Raw genomic sequence first — 23,150 nt, 5'->3', positions numbered from 1 at the left:
CCATTTCACTTGTAATGGTTATTGTACAGTGTTATGCACACTCTGTTACGGTGTTTTTAAAATCTCATTCTCAAAACAACGAAGTGTACAATTCCATTCAGAATTCAAATGCTCATTAGATTTTAACTGCAAAGTTTGCATAATAAAGGAGTCGTGACACGGTAAGTTCTAACTGAATGGCCTTCAGTAATTGAATTCTGATTCTTAGCTTTGATACATTTCTGTGTATTCTCTATAAAATTAATTTCTTGCTCTACAAAAAAGACAATTCCTTAGAAAGTGACAACAATATAAACTACAATTGGAATACAAATAATAATTATTGAATGGAAATGAAAACTTACAAAATTTTGAATTGTAAGTGAATTCAGAAGAAAAATGCAAATATAGACTTGTACTAGCCTTTGCTTTGTTTGTTGGATAGAGTCAAACTCCAATCTTTGTTTTTTTCATATGCTACTGTACAGAAGTGAACTGCTGCAGTGACTAAAAATGTATAAAAAGACATTTTTATGAATAAAGTCAATTTTTGAAATAAAAAAAATGAAAACAAAAGGACTGATTTTTGAATGTCAGCCTATGAACAAAACTCATGATTCATTCAGAGGCAAGCGGTTCATTTAAAATTCTTTTTCAAGTCCACTGAAGTACAATGACAAATGCAACACTTACCAACAATTTGGCCTCTATGTTCTTTTCTTCATTAAAGTTATGTTGACCCATTTGCTTCACATAGGTCTTCACTTGCTGGTTAAAATACTCGCTCCCAAAAAATGCACTGCTCCATCCTGGGTTGCATCTCTTTCTCCCTACACTTGATTCTGTTTGCCGAAGAGGCAAAGAAACTTGGGATTCAGATTCTTCAGTTAAATGGCCAATATCATCCTTCCTTTTTTCATTGCTATGGCCAAATTTTAAATCTTGACATGGAGTGCAACTTTCACCAGTAAAGTGACAGTTATCTTCCATCTGAAGGAAACGTTTTGTCACATTTTGCTCTTCTTCCCAATGACCTGAGTTAGTCTTTACAAAGTTGGTTTCATCAGGTAGCATACTGCTGACATCTTGCCCAAGGATTATGCTATCATTGCTGTTAAGCTGGTCTTCCTTACAGTTAGCTGTAGAATACATGTCGAGGAAATTTACATCAACAGGTTATGTAGTTCATTCAACAGATTCTTGTATCAACTAACAGCAAGACTGTACGTAACATCATGACAAGTGTGTCCTGTGCGAGATGGAAAACGTGTTTGATTCAAATGTCAGTTACCAGGGCAACAAGCACCAACTGAGATATCTATCAGTATGAGTCTTTGCATGTTTAATGTATAGCCAAGCTTTCAATACTGCATAGATTCAATAAATTATGTTTTTATCCTGCAGGTTGTCACATATATTTAAAAGGATAATAGACAGATGAGCATCATCAGTTCTCAAAGATAATAGTAGCCTTCATCAGGTCTTTTCAGGAAAGAGCAGAACTCACTACGAGCTCTGGTTGGAAAATCAAAGGGGTGGATTTGAAGTCAGAGCACCTTTTTGGAGGCATAATTTCTCCTCTACTTGGGCTTCTACTTGACATGTTGCAGGTTAACCTGAAGGAAACTCTAGGACATCAATGGAATGGAAGTTGAGCCCCTATTGTTATTTTAGACTCCCAACAAATACAATTTTACTTGCAAAGTAACAGATCTCACAATAAAATTAAGCTGTCAAAAATAGAGCTGATCAAAATTAACTTCATGATGCAAGTCTAGATAATTTATGGGAGGTACATCAAGAAACACTAGTGCTATCCAGCGCATTTTCTGATAAAGCAACACTGTGGTAGAAAGGAAGCATGTGATAGTGCAGCAAGACTCTGAGCTGTCATGCAGCCAAACTCCAAACATTTTGCACAAAGATTCCCTGACAATGGCAAATGGTGGCTTCAAAACTATATGAATAGTGAAGGTTGGGAGCAGAGCCTTGAAACAGGAACATGACTTCACCTCAAATTTTGTAGCCTTAACAGTGAAGCATGTTATCCAGAGACTTTGATTGCAAATGGAAAACCCCAAGGCAACTCTGAAAGTGAGTTAACAGCTCAAAAAGGCTGACTAATACCTTTAATGCCTGCCTTCTGTCATATCTGTTAAACATCCACCTCATTTCAAGTGGTTCATCTTTTTGCATATGCCAACAAATTCACATTTCACTCATTTGTGATCGACGGGTCCAAAGAGCAAGGCAAATATATAAACCCTGTACAAATCTGGAAAATCATGAATTATTGCAAAAATTATGGCATCATGCAGAATTGAACGAAGTCATTGTGTCTGTGCTGAAGTACTATCCAATTAGTTCCATTTCCTGCTTTTCTCTCACAACCTTGCAAATAAAGTATGCATATTCTATTTGCTAGTTCTAGGAAGCTGCTGCCAGCACCCTTTCCATTGTAAGAAGGGAAATCAGGCATGGTGTTTGATCGGGGGCAGTGGTAAAGGGAAATTCACTATCTCTCTCCCTGCACCTTGTATTCTGACTTGCTGAGGTTGAACTTTGCCAGCACCGTGTGCAACACATGGAAAGATGTTTGTGAATAATGTCTGGAGATGACAACTGCACAGAGAGAAGGCTGACTCGAATCGGGTACTCTGTGTGTATTCACTGTTGTTCATAAGCCATCAAAATATCTAAGAATAACTTGGGTTTGGGGATTTGTTTGCACAGGTAGCCAGATGACTGTTGCGAGATTCTGAATAACATCAGGTTCAAGTCCTGTTTTGGATGAAGCAGACTTGCGACCTGCTTGAACCTGGATGTGCACTGTCTCTGTGCGTGATAGGCAATGTTAAAACCGACAGTGACAAAGAAAAACTGCTGAGAAAGCAGCCCAAGGTGAATGAATTAATCATTTAATCTGTGTCTACAGGGGAAGAGCCATTCTGATTCAAAGATTATTTCACAAATTCATTATTTCTTGGTAACTAGAGGCTAAATGAACATGCTACGCAGGTATGAACTTAACATTTAAAAACTAGGTGCATAAGAGCCAGAAAACAGGCGTAATTTATAATTTTTTTGAAATATCTCATATCAAACTATCCTTCCAAACAACAGCAGCATTATTCCAAAAAACAGCAGCATTATTCCAAACCAACTTTCAATTTGTAATTTGTAATACCTGAATACAACAAATCAGAAAGATCATTCGCTTTCAAAGTATTGCATTCTCGTGATGGTGTTGCTGATAATTGAGGTTTGCTGGTGAATACTTTGGTCTCTCGACCAACTGCTTTCACCAATTTATCTTCGCTACTTCTTTGTTCTCTATGCATAGGATCTGAGTTGTTTTTATTCATGGCATGATGTTGTGCGATGTTAAAATCATCTGGATTTGAACTTGTGGCAGCCCTTGACCTGAAACATAAATAATAATTTGAGATCACGACAAGCTTCCAAATTTGAATCTGACAGGAAATAATAGATGAAAACTCTGATTATGGTGACATATTGAAAAATGTCCATATTACAGAGGAGGAAGTGCTGGATGGCTTGAAATGGGTAAAGGTGGATAAATCCCCAGGACCTGATCAGGTGGACCCTAGAATTCTGTGGGAAGCTAGAGAAGTGATTGCAGGGCCTCTTGCTGAGATATTTGTATCATCGATAGTCACAGGTGAGGTGCTGGAAGACTGGAGGTTGGCTAACATGGTGCCACTGATTAAGAAAGGTGGTAAGGACAAGCCAGGGAACTATAGATCAGTGAATCTGACGTTGGTGTTGGGCAAGTTGTTGGAGGGAATCCTGAGGGACAGGATGTAAATGTATTTGGAAAGGCAAGGACTGATTTGGGATAGTCAACATGGCTTTGTGTGTGGGAAATCATATCTCTCAAACTTGATTGAGTTTTTTGAAGAAGTAACAAAGAGGATTGATGAGGGCAGAGCGGTGGATGTGATCTATATGGACTTCAGGAGGCCTTTGACAAGGTTCCCAGCGTTCAGAAAAGATTTAAATGGATGTTACCAGGGTTGGAGGATTTGAGCTATATCAAGAGGTTGAATAGGCTAAGGCTGGTTTCCTTGGAGCATCGGAGGCTGAGGAGTGACCTTATAGAAGTTTATAAAATCATGAGGGGCATGGATAGCATAAATAGACAAAGTCTTTTCCCTGGGGTCGGGGAGTGCCGAACTAGAGGGCATAGGTTTAGGGTGAGAGGGGAAAGATATAAAAGAGACCTAAGAGACAACTTTTTCACTCAGCGGGTGGTACGTGTATGGAATGAGCTACCAGAGGAAGTGGTGTAGGCTAGTACAATTGCAACATTTAAAAGGCATCTGGATGGGTATATGAATAGGAAGGCTTTGGAGGGATATGGGCTGGGTGCTGGCAGTGGGACTAGATTGTTTTGGGATATCTGGTCAGCATGGATGAATTGGACCGAAGGGTCTGTTTCCGTGCTGTACCATTCTATGACTCTAGGTCTCTATGTCCCCAGTATTTCAGTTCTATAACTCTTACAACCTTTAGGTGTAAATGTTTAAGTTACATCTAGATTAAACAATAACTTGCATTTACTTGCTACACGTAATAAAATGTCTCGAGGAACTTTGCAGGAGAGATTTTCAAACAGAATCAGTAGCCTCATTCATGATCCTAGAATGAAGTTATCCGGATCCAGAGACTTGTCAGTCTGCAGCTCTACCGGATTTCTCAATACCTCTTCCCTCATGATTTCTCTTGCCCTTGCAGTTCCTGATTTTTAGGTATTACTGGAACTTTTTTGTATACTTTAAAAATAAAAGCAAGCTGTTTGTTAATTTAATTGATGTTTCCTTATTATCCACTATTAACTCACCATTCTCAGTCTCTCGATCACTGACACCCATTTTACTCACTCTTTGCCTTTTTAAATATCTTTAGAAGCTTTTGTTATACATTTTAATACACGTAGCTAGCTTCCTCTCATACTTCTTCCTTCAGATTAACAGTCAAGATTTTCTCAGAGTCTGAGTGACACGGGTGATGGTGAGGTTTGTGACGGAATAGGACAAGAAACCCCTTGAAGTCAGTCTTGATGTGGGGACCATCTCACTAAAGCTTTTAGATGTTTTCCAACCAGCCTGTTCAGTGATGTTACTACTGTGAGACTTAAACCTGGGACTCCTGGCTCAGAGGTAGGGACACTGCCACACCTGTACCACAAGAGCTGCCAAAGTGAAGAGGGTGTACAAATCTAAATTTATAGCTATATAGGGAGGAAATTATCTCACTAAGCAGCAATGAGTTAACAGTTAAGAGGATTATAGCTTGTCAAACATCTTAGTAATACCATATCGCATGTATATATTATTCAGCTTCCTAATTTAGCGAACACACCAACAAAACTAGATGTTGAAAGTTTGACATGCCAGTCAGAATGGATACCTGATAACTTCAGCTTGCCACTGCAAGCAACAATGGCATCCCAACAAACAATCGATAGCACCAGTTGTATGTACCTTTCATCCATGGATATTGGTATCCAAGCTCTACAACCATCCCAACCAGCGTAGCACCTCTCCAATCCACTTGTAGGAAACTGAGGGAGCATAGACATGCAATGCAGGGATCAACGGCAACCAGCATCGAATTGCGGCAACAAGAAAATTGTGTGCACAGGTCCAGCCATCCAGCTCACCGAATGAGCCACGCTGCATCTCAGGGCTGCTCATTTGCTCTCTTAGCACTCACTCAGTCAGCACCTACCTCTGTGCTTGCAGCATCCATGCCTTGCCATGCTATGCTGTACCATGCCAATTAGAATGTTGGCACTTCAGCTAGAGCCTAAATGTATTAATACTACTGTACTGCCATGCCCTTTTGCACAGACACACAGACAGCTGCTTGGCATGGTTGTCAGTGAGAATCTGTCTGGGGGGTTGGGGACAAGGTTTTGCTGCACGACACACAGACATCAGTGTAACACCGAGAGTATGTGCCAGCTGTCTGTGCAGCACATTGCATAATTATTCAACCAAATCGCCATGTCGGTAACTGAATGGGGGCTAGCCCTCAGTCCAGTTAAGATGGGTTTGCTTTCTAAGCTGGTTGTCACTGTACTGTCAGCCATGGCTGCAGTCTATGCTCAGTTCATGGCCTTGGCCATGGTCATTTGCCTTCATGGGCCAAGTACGGATATGTCCAACTACAGTTCGGGGAGTGGGCAATGGCCAATCCTGTAGGGTCAGAAGCAAGCTGTTAGGGGATAGTATATTGTCAATGAGGGAGCTGCAATCACAGCAGCCAGGATTCTGCTCAGTCATGGTTAGGAACTGATTATCATAGTTGGTCAGAGGTCTGGGAGTCTATTGATTATTCAGGAGGGTGCAAAGAGGGGCCTGGAGAGCCTGTTGGGGGGTTATGCCAAATAGGGCAGGGGAATTAAGCCTGTGGGTGGGAAAATAGAGGTGTTTGTAGACGTAGAGGCCACGATGATGGTAGGGGTGATCTTGAGGTGCATGCGGGTAGGATGAACAGCTTCAAGGGTATGGGAGGCTATGGCAATGGGTGGCAGTTGTTGGCAGTGACTACCACCATGGCCCAGCCTGGCATCATTAAGATGTAATATCAGAGTTTGAAGGCAGGGAAGACAAATGAATGGGGAGTTCAATGTGATGGATCTCCACATGGGGGCTCGGCTGGTGAGGGGCGGAAATGGGCTGTTGGAGAATTGCAAAGTTGATGGGGATACAGTAAAGGTAAATTTGTCACTGCCCTAACCACTGCTGCAGCTACATTTCATTTACAATAATTTCTTCACTCATTTGCAATGCCTGTTGAGTCAACATGCTTAGATCAAATGCTGATCAAAGGTGATTTGCACAATTCCATTGGTCACTACAAATTGAACATTGGCAACTCAATCATGCTGGCATTAGCAACAACAGATTAAAAAAGGCCAATGCTGGCTAAAGGTGAGACATTATTTATGCAAGGGGATTGTGGGAATCAAAGACTATCCATTATATCAATTTAACAATGATCTATACTGAATGCAATGGGGAGTTGAAGGATTGATGTGGGTCTGGGATAAAGTTAAAAATCACAGAACAACATGTTATAGTCCAACAAGTTTATTTCGTAGTACAAGCTTTCGGAGCTCTGCTCCTTCATCAGGTAGCTAGCAAATCTAACCTGGTGTTGTGTGATTTTTAACTTTGTCCACCCCAGTCCAACACTGGCTCCTCCACACCATGGTCTGGGATAGGAAGGGGTGCAGAGACACTCCCATGAGATGTAATGTGCTGGTCTTTCAAACGGTGGCACATTCACCAAGTTGCTGTACATGTGGGACTGAAGCTGAATGAATGATGGAGGTACGTCTTTCGTTATTAGGATGGTGCTTGTCTCTTGGTCTGGAGGAGTGCGTGCACCCCTCACCCACAGAGTATGCCATCAACAACTCTACAGAGAGCCAAGAGTTTCTTTCACTTCTTATATTCCCAACATGGGTACATGGGTCATCTCCACTGAGAGTCCTGTGCCCCGTTGTTGGTGGCATGTTGGTCGCTTGCTGTGGCAACCTACCTGGAAATGCCGGGACCAACAAGAAACCCAGGAACAGCAGCATTCTACGGTCGAGAACAAGGAGTACCCAGCTTAGTGAGAGGTTTTCAGCAACATGGCCACTTGGGATGTGTTGTATGTACAGGAGGCCCAAAGGTTTTCAGTCGCTACTCCATTTCCTTCAGATGTGCAAAATACAGTGTTGGTGGAAGTTCCATATTAATTTCCAATATTCCACTTTACTGTGATGGGACGACACTGTATGCCAGAGTAGGATTGGAAAGCTACAGGACTGGGAGGCCATCCTCTTCCAGTGACTGTGAAGGCAACATCTGCTTTGAACTTCCATGTGCCTGGCTCCTCCCAGGAAATGATGGGTGACCTCTGTGAGATTTGGACTCGCAAACGTGTCAGGACAAGATCACACTCATTTACAAGATGGGTGCTGCAGCCTAGGCAGTAAGTTTCAGGAATACAGCTTGCTTCCCCCAGGTGCAGGGTGCCATCAACCGTACACATGTGACACTATGAGGGCATTGTCACAACACTGCAGAATTCATCAACAAGAGGGGGCTTCATTCCATTCACATTCAGGTGATCTGTGACCACTTCCTGGAGTAGTGTGTGTGCCACCCTGGCAGCTGCCAGCATTCCTACACTGTGGGGCATTCTTGTGTACTTGGTGTGTTTGACACAGTCCAGGTACCTTACAAAGTTGGTCACTGAGGGTCAAGAGATACCCATTGTGACCATGACCAATGACACGACTATGCAAGGCCTTAACTAATGCAGAGTACAGATAGAATGTTGTCTATGTCTTAACCAGAGCTGTGGTGGAGCAAATATTGGAGCTGCCAGTTTCACCACTTGGGCTGGTCTTGGGTGCAGGGGAGAAGTGTTGGAGGCAGGGGAGCTGAGGATGGCACTCCAGTATTGTCTGGACAATTGGAGCAGGCAAAAAGGTGACATGCTGGAGACTGAGGAACTGGGGAAAGGGGAGCAATTTTTTGAGAAAGAGCTGATTGATACCTGATTTCAGTGGATAAGAGTCGGTGTGGTAGGCAATCATTGGACTGTAAAATGGTCATTGCTCACGATTTCAGTTTTGGGATCAAATTGCAGTCTGTATTGTTTTTTTTTGTGTTCCTTTTTTGTAGCTGTGAGCAAAAGCCTTTGTTTGGAATTGTCACTTCTTGTCTGTGTATGATGTTCCCTTATTGGGCAATGGCAAGTTGTAGATCTCCAGTAAACACTGGTATACCATAGAGAGGCTGTTTGGATGGGATGCAGTTGAAGTTAAAGCTATTAGAATCTTGCTAGACCACAGGGCTACTCTCTCAGAAAGAGACAACTGTTGGTGGCTTAACCTGATGGTCACACACCTCAGGTGAGGGAGCAGGTAGAGGAGGAGAGTCCTTCATGGTAACCTCAGCCAGTACAGGAATTGAACCCTTACTGCTGGCATCCCTCTGCTTTGCAAGCCAGCTGTCCAGCCTACTAAGCTAAAGTGATCTGGAGGTTGAAAACTGACTAGGGTGAGAGAATGGGGTTGATGTACAAGGGAATGTCATCCATGTGCCATGTTACGTGCTTGAGCTGCCTGGCCTTTTGGTTGCTGTGCCATTGCTCTGCCAGCGAGGGGCAACAACAGTATGCCAACACAAACTGGGTATGCAGTGATCCTTCAAAGGCAGGAACAGGTGCAATGGCTGACAGTCTTCCGAAAAATATCTGCCGATTACTGAGCTGTTCTGGGAATGGCAAGTGGTGAGATGGGGCTAGAATTGGATGTGAGGATTGCCACAGCAATTGGGTGGATAGTTAATGAGGCAAATTGGAAAGAAAAAGCAAGAAATTTCACTGGGGTCCTGGTGAGAAGCCCTCTGAAAAAAATCTGACACAACTTGCACTTCACCAACGCAAGATACAATCCAATAAACTCAGTTATCTCTGCTATCCTATATGTTCTGACCAAAGTGCTTTTAAGGAGTGAATTAGAGATGGAAAAACATGCAGAAAGGTTTCTGTTATTTCAATGTTATTTCTACATGTCAATAACATTTTCTATTTTATTTCCAGCTTCATGTCAAAAGTAATTTTTTAAAGTGTATTTTGTCTTACAAATGCTCTCTTCCTCTTCATCCTAAACCTGAATTTGGTTGTGTAGAGTCTTTCCTGGGATCCACCTCTCAGCTGTACTAAGACAATATCTTCTTTACCTCTGTTAATGCTCTATGGTATCATTTTTGAATGAAATGAAATCTAATAAAAGCATATGGCAACATTTATACTGTTATTTTTAAAAGAGACCTTGTCAATAAGGGTGGGGTTCTCCCCTCCCTGGTGTGGAGAGAGTAATGGTGAGCAACGACAGTAAAAATGAGAAAATCAGATTCTCAATCTTAATCTTAATCTTTACCCTTTCCAGGTTTTCTCCATGAAACATGAATGGCAATTTCAGAATCTCATTGTCGAGTTGTGACTACCTTACTTCTATACATTTGTGTCTCATTAAATCCCCAGCTCACCTTATTTGTGTGTCACTTGTAATTCTCTTGTCTTTCACAGAGAAACCAGATGGTACAAACTTCCAGCATGTATATCGGAACGGGTTCCTGGTGACTGCAGCTGTCTGAACGCTTGTCCCAAACAACATGCAACTATTTCTTCACAACCTCCTTGTATATTCCATAGCCACTGTCCTCCTTGATGCTTTGAATGCGCTAGTTGGGATCAGCAACCAGTCCCAGCATATCAACATGCCTGCTCTCAGACCAATTTCCACACCACTCTAGCCCTTTAACACTTTGGAAAGCAGAGATGCCTATGATTTTCATGTTTCTGACAGGTTGCTTTACCTGCAGGGACACATATGCATCTCATGCATCTGCATAAAATGCACTGAAAGACTCTTAGATTGCTTTCGTAGGCCTCACTCTATTTCTTAGTTGGAGGATACCAGCCTCTCTGTGGATTCCCTTGCTTTATTAGTATGCAGCATCTTTAGTTCCCATTGACAAGCCATCAGCCTCTCTGACTGGCATTACTCTTTGGTGCAGAGGGAGAGGTGGGCAGCTTCTGATGGAGGGTATAACTGAATAGTCAATCTAGTGATCAGATCCGGTGGGGAGACACATTTTGCATGTGTCACTGTGCTAAAGTTACTTCACACTGGCAGCAAGTGGTTTACGTGACAAGCAAGGCAAGTGCTTCAAGTATATGGCCTGATGTGAATGTCAGGGCCAAGCAGTTTTTAATAGGAAGAAGGGGACTAAGGTCAGACACAGGGAGTGCAACACAGACAGTCAAGGTGCTGACCATGGTTAGTCAGGTTTTAGTATGACTAGAGTCTGAAGATCTGTGACCTTGCAGTCTGGGGACTGGACCACATTCTGTCCTGGTACATTGGGTGGAGTGCTATTGAGGCAGCAGTCTGATGGGGAGGTGGCCATGGTCAGTTAGGACAGTTCTGCCAGGTCAGTCTGGCAGTGGGCCATGGTCCCATCCTGGGGAATTGGTCAATAATTATCAAGGGGTTATCAAGTGACAGTACATGAAATCCCGAGAAATCAGACAGGCTTCATTTCCTGGAAAGCTCAAAGACTGGTGACAGTGATGAGGCAAAAAGAGGCAAAAAAGGTGGGACCTCATAGTGAGTAGGAGGGGGCTAGGAGCTCTGAAAGTCGGGGTCAGAACAGGTACAGTATTTCAGGACTCCACGTGGACAGAGGCCATAGTCAACAAGGGCACATGGAAATTTCCGAAGTCATAGAGGCTGGGGTAAAGTGGGGACAGTGGCAGTTATGAAATGGGGCTCAATGGAAATGGGGAGAGATTGAAAGGTCATAGATGCCACAGGAAAAGCAACACAAAAGAGAATAAAATGAATGGGGTAATCTGTGTGTCACAAGCAGAGCCTGCAAAAATGACAAACAGAACTCGGGTGGAATATTGTCCTGTTGGATAGAAAGTCAACAATGCAATAACTAGACAGAATGGCTAACACCACAAGCAAACTGGATCGAGTAAATTACTCATTTTTCCTTCGGGGTAAGTAAAACTTTGAAATTGCAGGAATCATGCTTCCACTGATTCAGTAATGCCACCCATCTGACTTCAATTTGCCCTTCATCAGCAGGTCATTCACTGGTGAAGAATGTTAATGAAGAATTATGGCCCCAAGTAACTGTAACTATGATATCGTGCTCACTAATCACCTCCTTATCTTGTCAACTAAACAACTGCAATGAGAACAAGGCACTTAAAAGTCAAACCTGAACTTCTGATATCACAACCAATTTCTGCAGCAAGATCTGGAAAATGATGCATTGGTGCTGTCAGATTCAGACAACAAATGGCAATTGGACAAGAACATGGAGTGTGATGTGGAAGGGAGCTTTTTCTTTTTGGGGAGGGAAATCGCAGTAGATTACTAGCTGAATTCTACACTCAATGCAGCATGAAAACTTTGGTTATCTCACATAAAATTGGATAAGGTCACATACCTTGAGCTCCGAATGGAAATTGACAATGATCTCCTTGTGAAGTCTTTCTACCACACTGTGTGAGGGCATAACTTCACTGTGATGGACTTAAGAGGTAAGTAAAATCATTTCAACATTCGGATAAACCCCACAGATTGTCTGCTCATGGAGCTCACATGAAGAACATTGATACAGGAATTATTGTGACCTTGGTGCTATTCCCAATGTAGAAACAGACAGTGATTGTGACATTAATCAGCAAGAACAAACTGCACAGTCTCCAGAGGGACAAGCATCAGCTGAAGATATGGTGAAACTCTGCATGTATAAGACTTGCTGTCATTTTGTTCAGCTTCAGTTACTGATTGATGATGTCCTGGTCTATCATTTCCAAACTGAGTCATTTTCTGGAGGAGGACTTGTTCTCAGAAGGCCTAGGTGACAATCCCATCCTGGTGGTCATCAGATTCAATGCTTCACTGAATCATTTAAAAGTGCAGCTGAAAACCTATGCACCATCTCCCAATCCTTGAACCATAAATAATCTGGGATGTTTCTGATGCCATTTTTACCACAACATAGCTCTTCATATGTTTCCCCCACATCCACTCACATTGCTTTTAAAGCAACTTTTCACCAATCTCCAAATTCTCTTGACAGAAAAGGCATCCACTCCATCAAGGTTCAAACCTTATGTGACCATCATTGGCTAAATCTGGACGTCTGCACCAAATATCCTGACAGCCGTCATGACCCTTATACACTAGGGAGCTCTCAGGTTCCTGTCTCCAATACAAGGGTGGCTGCTGGGACACAAGGAATGGGATGATTTGCACAGGTCAGGCCCTAGCATATTCCCTGCACATTGTGTTAAGCTCCACTATTGTCCACATTAAAATCAAATGCCTTGACTACAGTCTTCAATGGCAGGTGCTGAAGAAGGGTTCATGCCTGAAACATCAATTCTCCTGCTCCTTGGATGCTGCCTGACCTGCTGCGCTTTTCCAGCACCACATTTTCAGCTACAGTCTTCAATGTCATTGCTCAAGCTACCTGTGGTCAAGGAGTCAGTTGTTTGTTGGAGGTGAACAGCAGCTGGCTATTAAAACTTCTTTCATCCTTTGAATGTCTGAAGAGGTTGTTCATCTCTCACATGGGTGTGACGTAACTGAGTTCAACAGTAAAACTTACACTGCAGCAGATGTTTTAAGCATTTAAGTGAATATATAGTTCTAAAAGTGAAAAGTTACTGACTCAATGTGACTCAGTAAATTTTCTTCTTCCTCTGCCTCCTGCTTTGTCTCGGTTCATAGATTCATGCAGCACAGAAAAGGCCCTTTAGTTTATTAAGTCTGCACCAACAGAACTACCACTAAAAATGTACTAATCCCAATATCTTGTACTTGTGCAATATCTTTGAATGTTGTGATATTTGAAGCACTCATCCAAATGTTTGTTTAAAGGTTGCAAGATTGCCAGCGTCCAGATTACCTCAATCTGCTGGATTAAAAAGGCTTTCTCTCAAATCCCCCCGAATCTCCTGCCCCTTACCCTATAACTATGCCCTCTCATGATTGACCCCTCAACCAATGGGGGGCAGCTGCTATCTATTCACCTGTCCATGCCCCTCATAATCTTATACGCCTCAATCATGTCCTTCCCTTAGTTTTTGCTGGTCTAAAGACAGCAATCCAAGCCTATCTTATACCTCAATTTCTCCATCCTAGGCATCATCCTGGTGAACCTCCTCTGTACCTCCACTAACGCAATCACATCCTTCCTGTAGAGAGGTGACCACAACTGCACACAATACTCCAGTCATAGGCTGACCAATGCTCTGTACAACTCCAACATTACCTCCTTGCTCTTACATTCTATGCCATGACGTATGAAAGCAAGTGTCCCACATGCCTTGTTAACTGTCCTATTCATGTGCTCTGACAATTTCAGTGATCTGTGAATAATTACCCCAAGATTTCCCTGTTCCTCTAAGCTAGCCATTCATTCTGTTTCTTTTTCCAAAGTGCATCACCTCACATTTATCAGGGTTAAAAACCATCTGCAACTGTTCGGTCCATCTGACAAACTCTCCATTATGTTCCTGTATCCTACAACCATCCTCTTCACTACTAACCACTCTACCAATCTTGTGGTCATCTGCAAATTTGCTTAGCATTCACCCCACACTTTCATTGATATAATTTATGTATATAACAAACAATAAGGATCCGAGTACCAATCCTTGTGGTACACCGCTGGGACACCAGCCTCCAGTCACTCCAATTCTGTGTTCTATTACTTAGCCAGTTTCTGATCCATCTCACCAGGTTTCCCGTAAATCTATGTGCTTTAACCTTCTCAGTCTCCCACATGGGACCTTGTCAAAACCTTTGCTAAATTCCATATATTCTGCATCAATTGAACTTTCCTCATCCACACACTTGATCATACTGGTGCAGTCCTAAATTCCACAGGTGGGGTGGAGAGAGCCTGTTCTGTGTCTGGTCTTGTTGGCCTGGAAGGGATGGGCAACTGTTCTCAGGTATTTTTGGTTTGAGGGGGCCCAGGAGTACAGAAAGTCTCTCGCCCAAGTACAAGCTCACCTTTGTTGGTTTTGCAGGTTTTGGGATCCCAGGTGAGGGGGACGAGGGGGAATGGGCAGCTTTGGAGTGGAAGTGGGAGAAAGTGTTGACTGCAGATGCTGGAGGTTAGATTAGATTAGATTCCCTATAGTATGGAAATAGGCCTTTCGACCCAACAAGTCCACAATGACCCTCCGAAGAGTAACCCACCCAGACCCATTCCTCTACTCCCTATAATTACCCCTGACTAATGGACCTAACACTATGGGTAATTTAATATAGCCAATTTACCTGACCTGCACATTTTTGGATTGTGGGAGGAAACCGGAGCACCCGGAGGACGCAGACACAGGGAGAGTGTGCGAACTCCACACAGACAGTTGCCCGAGTGGGAATTGAACCTGGGTCCCTGACGCTGTGAGGCAGCAATGCTAATCACTGAGCCACCATGCCACCCTGAGGAACAGGAGAGTCAATGCTTCGAGCATAAGCCCTTCAGATATTCCTGATGAAGAGTTTATGCTCGAAACATTGACTCTCCTGCTCCTCAGATACTGTCTGAGCAGCTGTGCTTTTCCAGCACCACACCTTTCAGCTCTGCAGTGTACTGAGAAGAAGCTCTGAGAGTGCCCGAGTGTCACTCTTCCTCTGTATGGGTGCTTGCTGGCACCACGCTGTCTCCCTGAGAAGAAGGGGCACCTCCAGCCTGGCCACTGATGCTGATCACTCACAACTACAGCAATGCAGTGCAGGTCTGTGTGCAGATGCAGCAGACACTGAGTGCCTCCGTGGTGGTCGGCACCCCTATCTGTGCCGACAGCCAGATGCCACATATGCTGGAGCCAGCACAGAATGTGGATTCCTCAAAGCAGCTTACTGATGGTCTTTGATTAACCTGCCTGACCTTCCTGTGCCTGTCTGTGCAGTTCAACCAATTCATTAATGACTGGGAACAGGGGCTTGACTTCTGCCGGGGCTGAAAGAGGTGGCTGGTCCCTAGCAATCCTTGGAGTTTCTTCCTCCACTCTCTGCAGAGTCAAATCAGTGACGTGCTCATCAGATTGTGCTCCCAGGTCCAAATTGCAAAGAGAACTCTCGGAGGTGCAAGTCTCTGAGCAGGTGCAGGCTGAAGTGGGAGCCTCATCAGAGTATCCTTCTGAGGGTTCAGGGGCATTCTCCCCTCGAGTGCAGGTGGAGCCGACCTCACTGTGGAGGTACGCTAGGTACCTGCGCAAAAGGCAGAACAAATTTTGTTTTATAAAAGGGATAAAAGCTTGTGCAGGTTAGAAATGAGTTTGCACTGCATTAACAGGAGAGCAGTGCAACACAGTATAATGAAGCTTACAGGGTTGGTTGGCCCATAGAGGTGTCTGCATTCCCACACGAGCAGCCAGGCTCTCCTTTGGATAGCTCCAGTCTCACGGGGAGTGACCAACCCTACCCCACAAAACACAATGAGTGGTGAGTCTCTCCAGCGAATGAGTTGGTGATGCAATGGATGGAAAGGGCTAGGTATTTGAGAGGATAAGGATGTGAGAGTCATTGAATGGATATAATGCATGGAACTAACTCTCGCCATTCATGAGCCTCGGTGAGATGTGCAGTGTGCAGAGCCAGAGCTGGTGAGGGATTGTCCACTGAGTGTGAGTTGGCTAAGAGGAGACGGTGGCACACACTCTTACAAATGCAGAAGATCACTCATCTTCCTCCGCTTCATATGGGACGCAAGTGCCAATGAAGTGGGGAACAAGCTTTCCTTTCCTTAGGGCTGTTTGTTGAATGTTGCCGCTTGAGTACCACCAGTGAGAAGGCTTTTTACTGGTTTGCAGCATCTAAACTGGTGGGCAGCTGGGCTTTAAATATGGCATCAGAGGCATAAACGCCAGAAACATGATAATTAGAAATGGGAAAGGTTTGCCCGAAGTGTCATTGCCAGAGAATGACAAAAAAAAAGACAATTTAGTGAAATTTGTCTTTGGCAGATGCAAATTAAGCATTCGGCACCAGTTTCAGTCTGAACTTCTGGCTCAGTATAAAGCAGATAGCTAAGTTAGTATTGTCTGTTTTGTGCTGATGCTGATGATAATACAAAATAATGATGATGATACAAAATAATACATGGCTTTGAAAAGGTGGATGCTAGAAAATTGTTTCTGTTAGGCGAGGAGACTAGGACCCGTGGACACAGCCTTAGAATTAGAGGGGGTCATTTCAGAACGGAAATGCGGAGACATTTCTTCAGCCAGAGAGTGGTGGGCCTGTGGAATTCATTGCCACGGAGTGCAGTGGAAGCCGGGACGCTAAATGTCTTCAAGGCCGAGATTGATAGGTTCTTGTTGTCTAGAGGAATTAAGGGCTACGGGGAGAACGCTGGCAAGTGGAGCTGAAATGCGCATCAGCCATGATTGAATGGCGGAGTGGACTCGATGGGCCGAATGGCCTTACTTCCACTCCTATGTCTTATGGTCTTATGATGCACTACTTTTCTTTTGTCTCCCTATCGCAGAATATTTCCCAAGATGGGATGCCAGGGGGAAGTTGGATGGAAGGCAGTATGTTGACGCAAGTACTGGTGAAGGATAAAAGACCTGGTTACAAATGGCCTTGTCAATGATTGAGACCAGAGGAGAAAGGAGATGCTGAAGGCAGAATGGTCATGGGTGACCAAGAATACCAGCAAGAAAGTTTATCTGAAGGGAGAGATTTTGGGAGTGGAGGGTCACAGAGAAGTGTAGGAAAGCAAAAATGAGACAGAGATTGATTTCATCAAAGATGAGAATTAATTTAGATACAGACTCAGATTAGACTGGATAAGGGATATTGCTACATATCATGTAAGTTTCAATCAAAAGCCAAAATTTCAATGCAATCACTAGCAAGAAAGTTAAAAATCACAGGTTATCGTCCGGTGTTGTGTGATTTTTAATTTTAACACCCCAGTCCAACACCGGCACCTCCACATCAACAAGAAAGACGATGGATGGCAATGATGAGTGAACAGACCAACAGGCAGGAAGCACACAGGACAGAGTGAATGGTTCACTAGCAGAATGCAAAAAAGTAACACAATAAGTTGCTGGGGAGAGCTTGTTAAGTAGGAGGGCTTGGCAGAAAGGAAGATGGGCAAATGGGGTTACCGTTAAAAAGGCAATGATGGTTGCCTTGAAGGGTTCTTTGGAGACTGCCAAAATAGGTACAGAATGAAGGGCGCAGGCATTTTAAGCCTGAAATGGGGAGCAGAAGGAGAGAGAAACTGAATGAAAGGAAACATAAACAATAACAAGCAGAAGAGAGACATAATGGTCTGAGATGGGCTAAAAATAATACAATAAAGGAGAGTGAAATAACTGGCTCAAATTCAGATGGGTAGCCATAATGTGCACTCAAAGAGTGACACAGTATGATGATCAAATTCTATAATTTATATCTCTTAGTCTGACTATGCAGTTCAGCATTCTAGTGGCTCTGTTGATTACTACTCGGCATTCATTGAGCAAGTTATACCTAATACTGGTAACTTAATAGCATTCCTGGATGTTGCTAGCATCTTTAACGATTTCAACATTATCCCAGGGCAGCATAAATACACAAACAGAATAGGCCATTCAGCCCTCAATCCAATCTACTATGCATTGGAACATGGTTGATCAGTATCCTCTGTCCTATACCACCAACTTTTCCTTTCTAAATATAATACTTACACTTAAGTGCTGTATTATTCTTTGTTCTTATCTGCATAAGCTGAATTCACCCATCTCTGTGCCAGATTTGGGTTCAGCATACATGCTTTTCCAAATAAATTTCTCCCTCAGTCACATTGAAATCTATGCTCACATCATGGATTTTCAGTCCTCTTTACTACTGTTCAATTCTATATTTAAGAGCAGAAATTTCTTATGAGGGTTCCAGTATATCATTTGATTGGGACTATTGTTTTACAATAGATTTTGTTTGTAGAATACAAATTTCAAAATGTTCTACAGTCGCCTTTTGAATATTTACTTTTGAAGTTGTAGGAAAAAGCTTTTGAGGTATTTCCAGAAAATAATTATGGCTTTCATAAAATATATCTATAACTTTAAACAAATTATTTGACTTGTAACAGTTTAGTGAAACCTAACCACCAACTTAGCATAAAAATTTATCAAAGTAACAACTGTATGCAGATCCAGTGAAATTAGATGTGGTCTATGATGTTCTACTTAATTGATTTTAAAAACGTATATCTTTTGGATAATCTTATGAATTTAGATGGAGAATTGGTTCCCAATAAACATTAAAAATGTTAAACTAATTAGAAGCCTTAATATTGACATTAATTGAATAGTTAAATGCTTAATTTAGAACACTACACAAATTGGTACACTCGTTCTCCCATTTTCTCTGACAATTTATTTAACCTAGGTTGCCTAGGATACACTTGTGTTCTCATGGCAACTAAACTGGATGCTGCTGCATTTTTAAACATGTAACTGCATGAATACTAAACTGATGCTCCATAAGATTCTCCAAAAACATGGATACGGGCATTGGCTATGACATTTTAAGCACACCAATGTTACCACTGAAATAAATTTTTCAGATGATTTTTTCAAACTCTCGTCTATTTGTCATCATTTTAAAAAATGCACACATACTGAACACCAGCAACATAATTACAATATCCAACTTGCTGCACAAAAGCATTGGAGATTGAGAAATGAGGAAGAAAGGTTAGCACAGATGGCCAAAAGCAATATTGAAGATTTAGTTTTTATGGAGGGAAATTGACATAAAGATAAAGAGAGGCCTAGGTGGAATGTACCTTAATGTGATGTGAGGGACGTACAAGGAGTGGTATTTGCTCTCAAATATTTACTTTGTAATATTTAAAGTATTTAATTTTATGAAGTTTATTAGTCCCTACCATCAGCTGTTTTGCTATCAGAGTAATGCTGAAAAATGATCTGCAATTTACCAAATGCAAACGTCAAGAGGTCCTGTCCTCCTTCCTTTATAGTTCTGAAAATAAAATGACCGTACTTTTGGAATTAGATGGGGAACGTTAAAATCACAGTGATCAGAGAATGACATGCAACAATCCACAGCGAGAAAATCAATTGTCGGCATAGTTCAATAGGGCAAGAACAGGACTGACTGGAATGATAGATGAGCATGAAAAATGGCTACTTTCAAAGAGGAGATAGTTTAGGCACAGTCAAAGTATATTTCCTCAAATGAGAAAAGTAGAATAAACAAATCCAGAGCTCCCTGGATGACAAAGGGAACCAAAATTAAGATTATGAGGAAAAAGTGTGTTTATGACAAGTGTAAGTAGAAAATAAAATTTGAGAACCAAGAGGAATACCGAAGGTTCAGAGGCAAGATGAGAAAGCAAAGAAGAAAAGTAAACAGGAATTATGAGAAGAGACTGGCAGTCAACATAATGAAGTACCCCAACGCTGACTATGGCCAAATGAGTAAAAGGTTGATAAAAAGAGAAGTTAGGGCTGATTTGGGACCAAAAACAGGATTTATATTTGGAGGCAGGGAGCATGGTTGAAGTATTACATGAATACTTTGCACCAGTCTCACCAAAGAGGAGATTACAGGGGAGGGGCCTCAGGCATTAGAGAGTTCAAAATTAATAATAAGAAGGAAGTCTTGGACAGACTGTTAATGCTTAAATTTTATAAAGTACTGGGACCAAATGAGACGCATCCAAGGGTTTTGAAGGAAGTGAGAGTTGAACTTGCAGAAGTACTGCCCACAATGTCTCAGGTCTCCCCTAGACTCAGGGAAGGTGCCAGAAGATTAGAAATTGTAAACATTACAACTTTGTTCAAGAAATGACATAAGGATAAATACAGCAATTATAGACCAGTCAGTTAGCATTAGTGGAAGGGAAGCTTCTCGAACCAATCATATCTGGATTGAAAGAGTCAAACATGATTTCCCTTACAGAAATTCATGCGACCTAACATGCTGGAGTTTTTCGAAGAGGTAACAGAAAGTGTGATGAGGGTAATGTTGTTGATGTGGTACATATGGACTTTCAGAAGGTGTTTGATATATTGTCACACAACAGACTTGTGAAGAACTTTAGTGAGTTTGGAATAACAAAGTCAATAGTATCGTGGAAACAGAATTGGCTGAGTAATAGGAACAGAGAGCAATGGTCAATGGATATTTTTTGGGATGGAGGAGGATTTGTAGTGGAGATCCCCAGGAGTTGATATTGGGACCTTTGTTTTTCCTGAAATATGTCAATGATCTAGTTTTGGTGTGCAGAGGACAATTTCAAAACTTTCAGATGACAACAAAGCTTGGAATAATTGCAAACTGTGTGAAGGACAATGCAAACATCTAGAAGGGCATAGGCATGTTGGTGGAATGGGCAGATAAAGGGCAGATCAGTTTCAATGCAGTGAAGTGGAACATAATGCATTTTAGGAGGAAGAACTTTGAAAGGGAATATAAAATGGGGGGGGGGGTCAAATTCTAAGAGGGGTTGAGGATCTGAGGAAGCCAGGTGCATATGCGCACAGATCATTGAAAGTAACAGGGTAGGCAGAGTAAGTAAAGCATATAGCATCCTTGACTTTAATTACAGGAGCATGGATTACAAAAACAGGGAAATAACATTGAACTTGTATAAGCCACCTATTTGATTTTAGCTGGAGTATTGTGTACAGTTCTGGGTGCCACTTTATAGGAAAGATGCAAATGGATTGGAGAGATTGCAGAAGAACGGTTCCATGGTTGAGGAACTTCAGCCAGGAGGACAGATTGAAGAGGTTAGGCATGTACTCCTTGAAGAGGAGGTAGTTAAGAGCATATAAGATAGAGGTTTTCAAAATCATGAGTGGACTGGATAGAGTAGATCAGGAGAAACTGTTCCCATTCAGGAAAGGAAAAAGAATAAAAAGACACAGATTTAAAGTGATATGCAAAAGAAGCAAGAATGATGTGAGGAAAAATGTTTTCATATCGCAAATGTTTCGGATATGGAATGCACTACCTGGAAATATTGTGGGGGAGGGTGGTGCAGATTCAATTGAGGCATTCAAGAGGGCATTGCCTAATTTTTTTTTTGGATAAAAGTAATATGCAAGAATATGGGGGAGAAAACAAGAGATTGGCACAAGGTAATGATGTTCATTTAATGAGCTAGGGCAGGCACGATGGGCCAAATTACACTCCTGCTGCACTGTAATACTCCTGTGATTCTGTGATCACATGGCAACTCTTGCAAACAATTTTATTTCATCAAATGAAATAGTTCATTGTTTGTCTAGGTTATCGGATAGGTTAGTGACAGAAAGTTGAAAGCAAGATTTGTATTTATATAGCTGTGATCGCATGGCAAATCTTGCAAATGATTTTATTTTTTCAAATGAAATGGTTTACTGTTTGCCCAGGTTATAGGATAAGTTAGTGACAGAGTTGAAAGCTAGATTTGTATTTATATAATGCCTTTCATAATCTCAGGGCACTTCAAATGCTTTACAGCCTTCTTAAGTATGCTTGATGTCTGCCCACTCTTGTAAAGTAGGAAATCTAATGCATTGAAGACAGTAATCCTTTAAAGTTCCTTCTGAAATGCTAAATATTTCCATTTCAGTATGTGATGTTTTAATAGTTATAATATATGGTTGCAGTGTAACAAATTTTCCTCTGAAGAAAGTTTTAATCAATCATAATTTCACTGCATTCAACAGTACCTTGCCTGATAGGATCACAACACATGCAATTTCAGTACTATTGATCTTTCAAACAACAACATGAAAGCTCTTCATGACATTATACAAATAGTCGACAAGTCAGTATTTTAAGCAAAGGTGAGTTAATAGAGAAAAACGTATTATTAAATAAATTACTGATTTGAATTGACTAGAAAATAAAGGCAATGATAATTGTTTACAAATTAAATATAACAATTCTAAACTGATATTAGACAGTTCCTCTCTGCTCGATGTCACATGTCTGTTATGCTTCTCCCAATCCACATAGAGTTTAACCTTCTCTTTTTTTTTGTCTGGAGTCTGTAAAACGTCCCCTTCATGTCTCCCTGTTGGGCTGCATACAGGCTTTCTGGTTTTGCTGAGTTAAGCCAGTAGTGGTGCTGGTCATCTCAGGACAAATCAAGCTCACCATGGGACCCTTAAACAAATGCTGTGACTCTTGCTTGCATAAGTAAAGGGACAACAACTTCAGGATGGACACTGCACACAGATGTCTTGAGATTTATCAATATGACAGCAAGTGGACCCTGTTTCATAATAGATCTGTGCAACCCGTTCATCCTATTGGAGGTTCAGTGGAGGGTTGGCCATGTGAAAAATAGGAACTGAGTTGAATTTCTAAGTTCATGTGTTCATGATGAATTTTGAATGTATTAGACTTTGAGGCAACTTTACATGTGTATTTGTACAGAAAGGGAATCTGGAAATTTTGTGGATGTTATAACTCCAGTGGGGATTCTCTGAGATAACTACAATCCACAAGTTCAAATCTCTGAGTTGGGATTTCCTCTTCCCTCTCACTCCTGCCTGATTTTCTCTTCCCTCTC

At 41.9% G+C, this 23,150-nt stretch overlaps 1 protein-coding gene across 2 annotated transcripts in view; it reads right to left on the bottom strand.

Annotated features, from left to right (window-relative positions):
- Window positions 1-23,150, bottom strand: part of kndc1 (kinase non-catalytic C-lobe domain containing 1) — a 216,175-nt gene that overhangs the window by 58,330 nt on the left and 134,695 nt on the right. For both annotated transcript variants that reach the window (XM_072557681.1, XM_072557680.1), the window contains exons 17-18: window positions 3,167-3,402; window positions 673-1,118 (exon numbers count right to left, since the gene is read on the bottom strand). In XM_072557681.1, coding sequence (XP_072413782.1) covers window positions 673-1,118; window positions 3,167-3,402 — 682 coding nt within the window. The remainder of the gene's footprint in view (window positions 1-672; window positions 1,119-3,166; window positions 3,403-23,150) is intronic.

The sequence above is a fragment of the Chiloscyllium punctatum genome, chromosome 38 (assembly GCF_047496795.1).
Source record: "Chiloscyllium punctatum isolate Juve2018m chromosome 38, sChiPun1.3, whole genome shotgun sequence".
Classification (NCBI taxonomy): Eukaryota; Metazoa; Chordata; class Chondrichthyes; order Orectolobiformes; family Hemiscylliidae; genus Chiloscyllium; species Chiloscyllium punctatum.
Note: the sequence above shows the minus strand (reverse complement) of the source record. Positions and strands in the feature narration are given on the sequence as shown.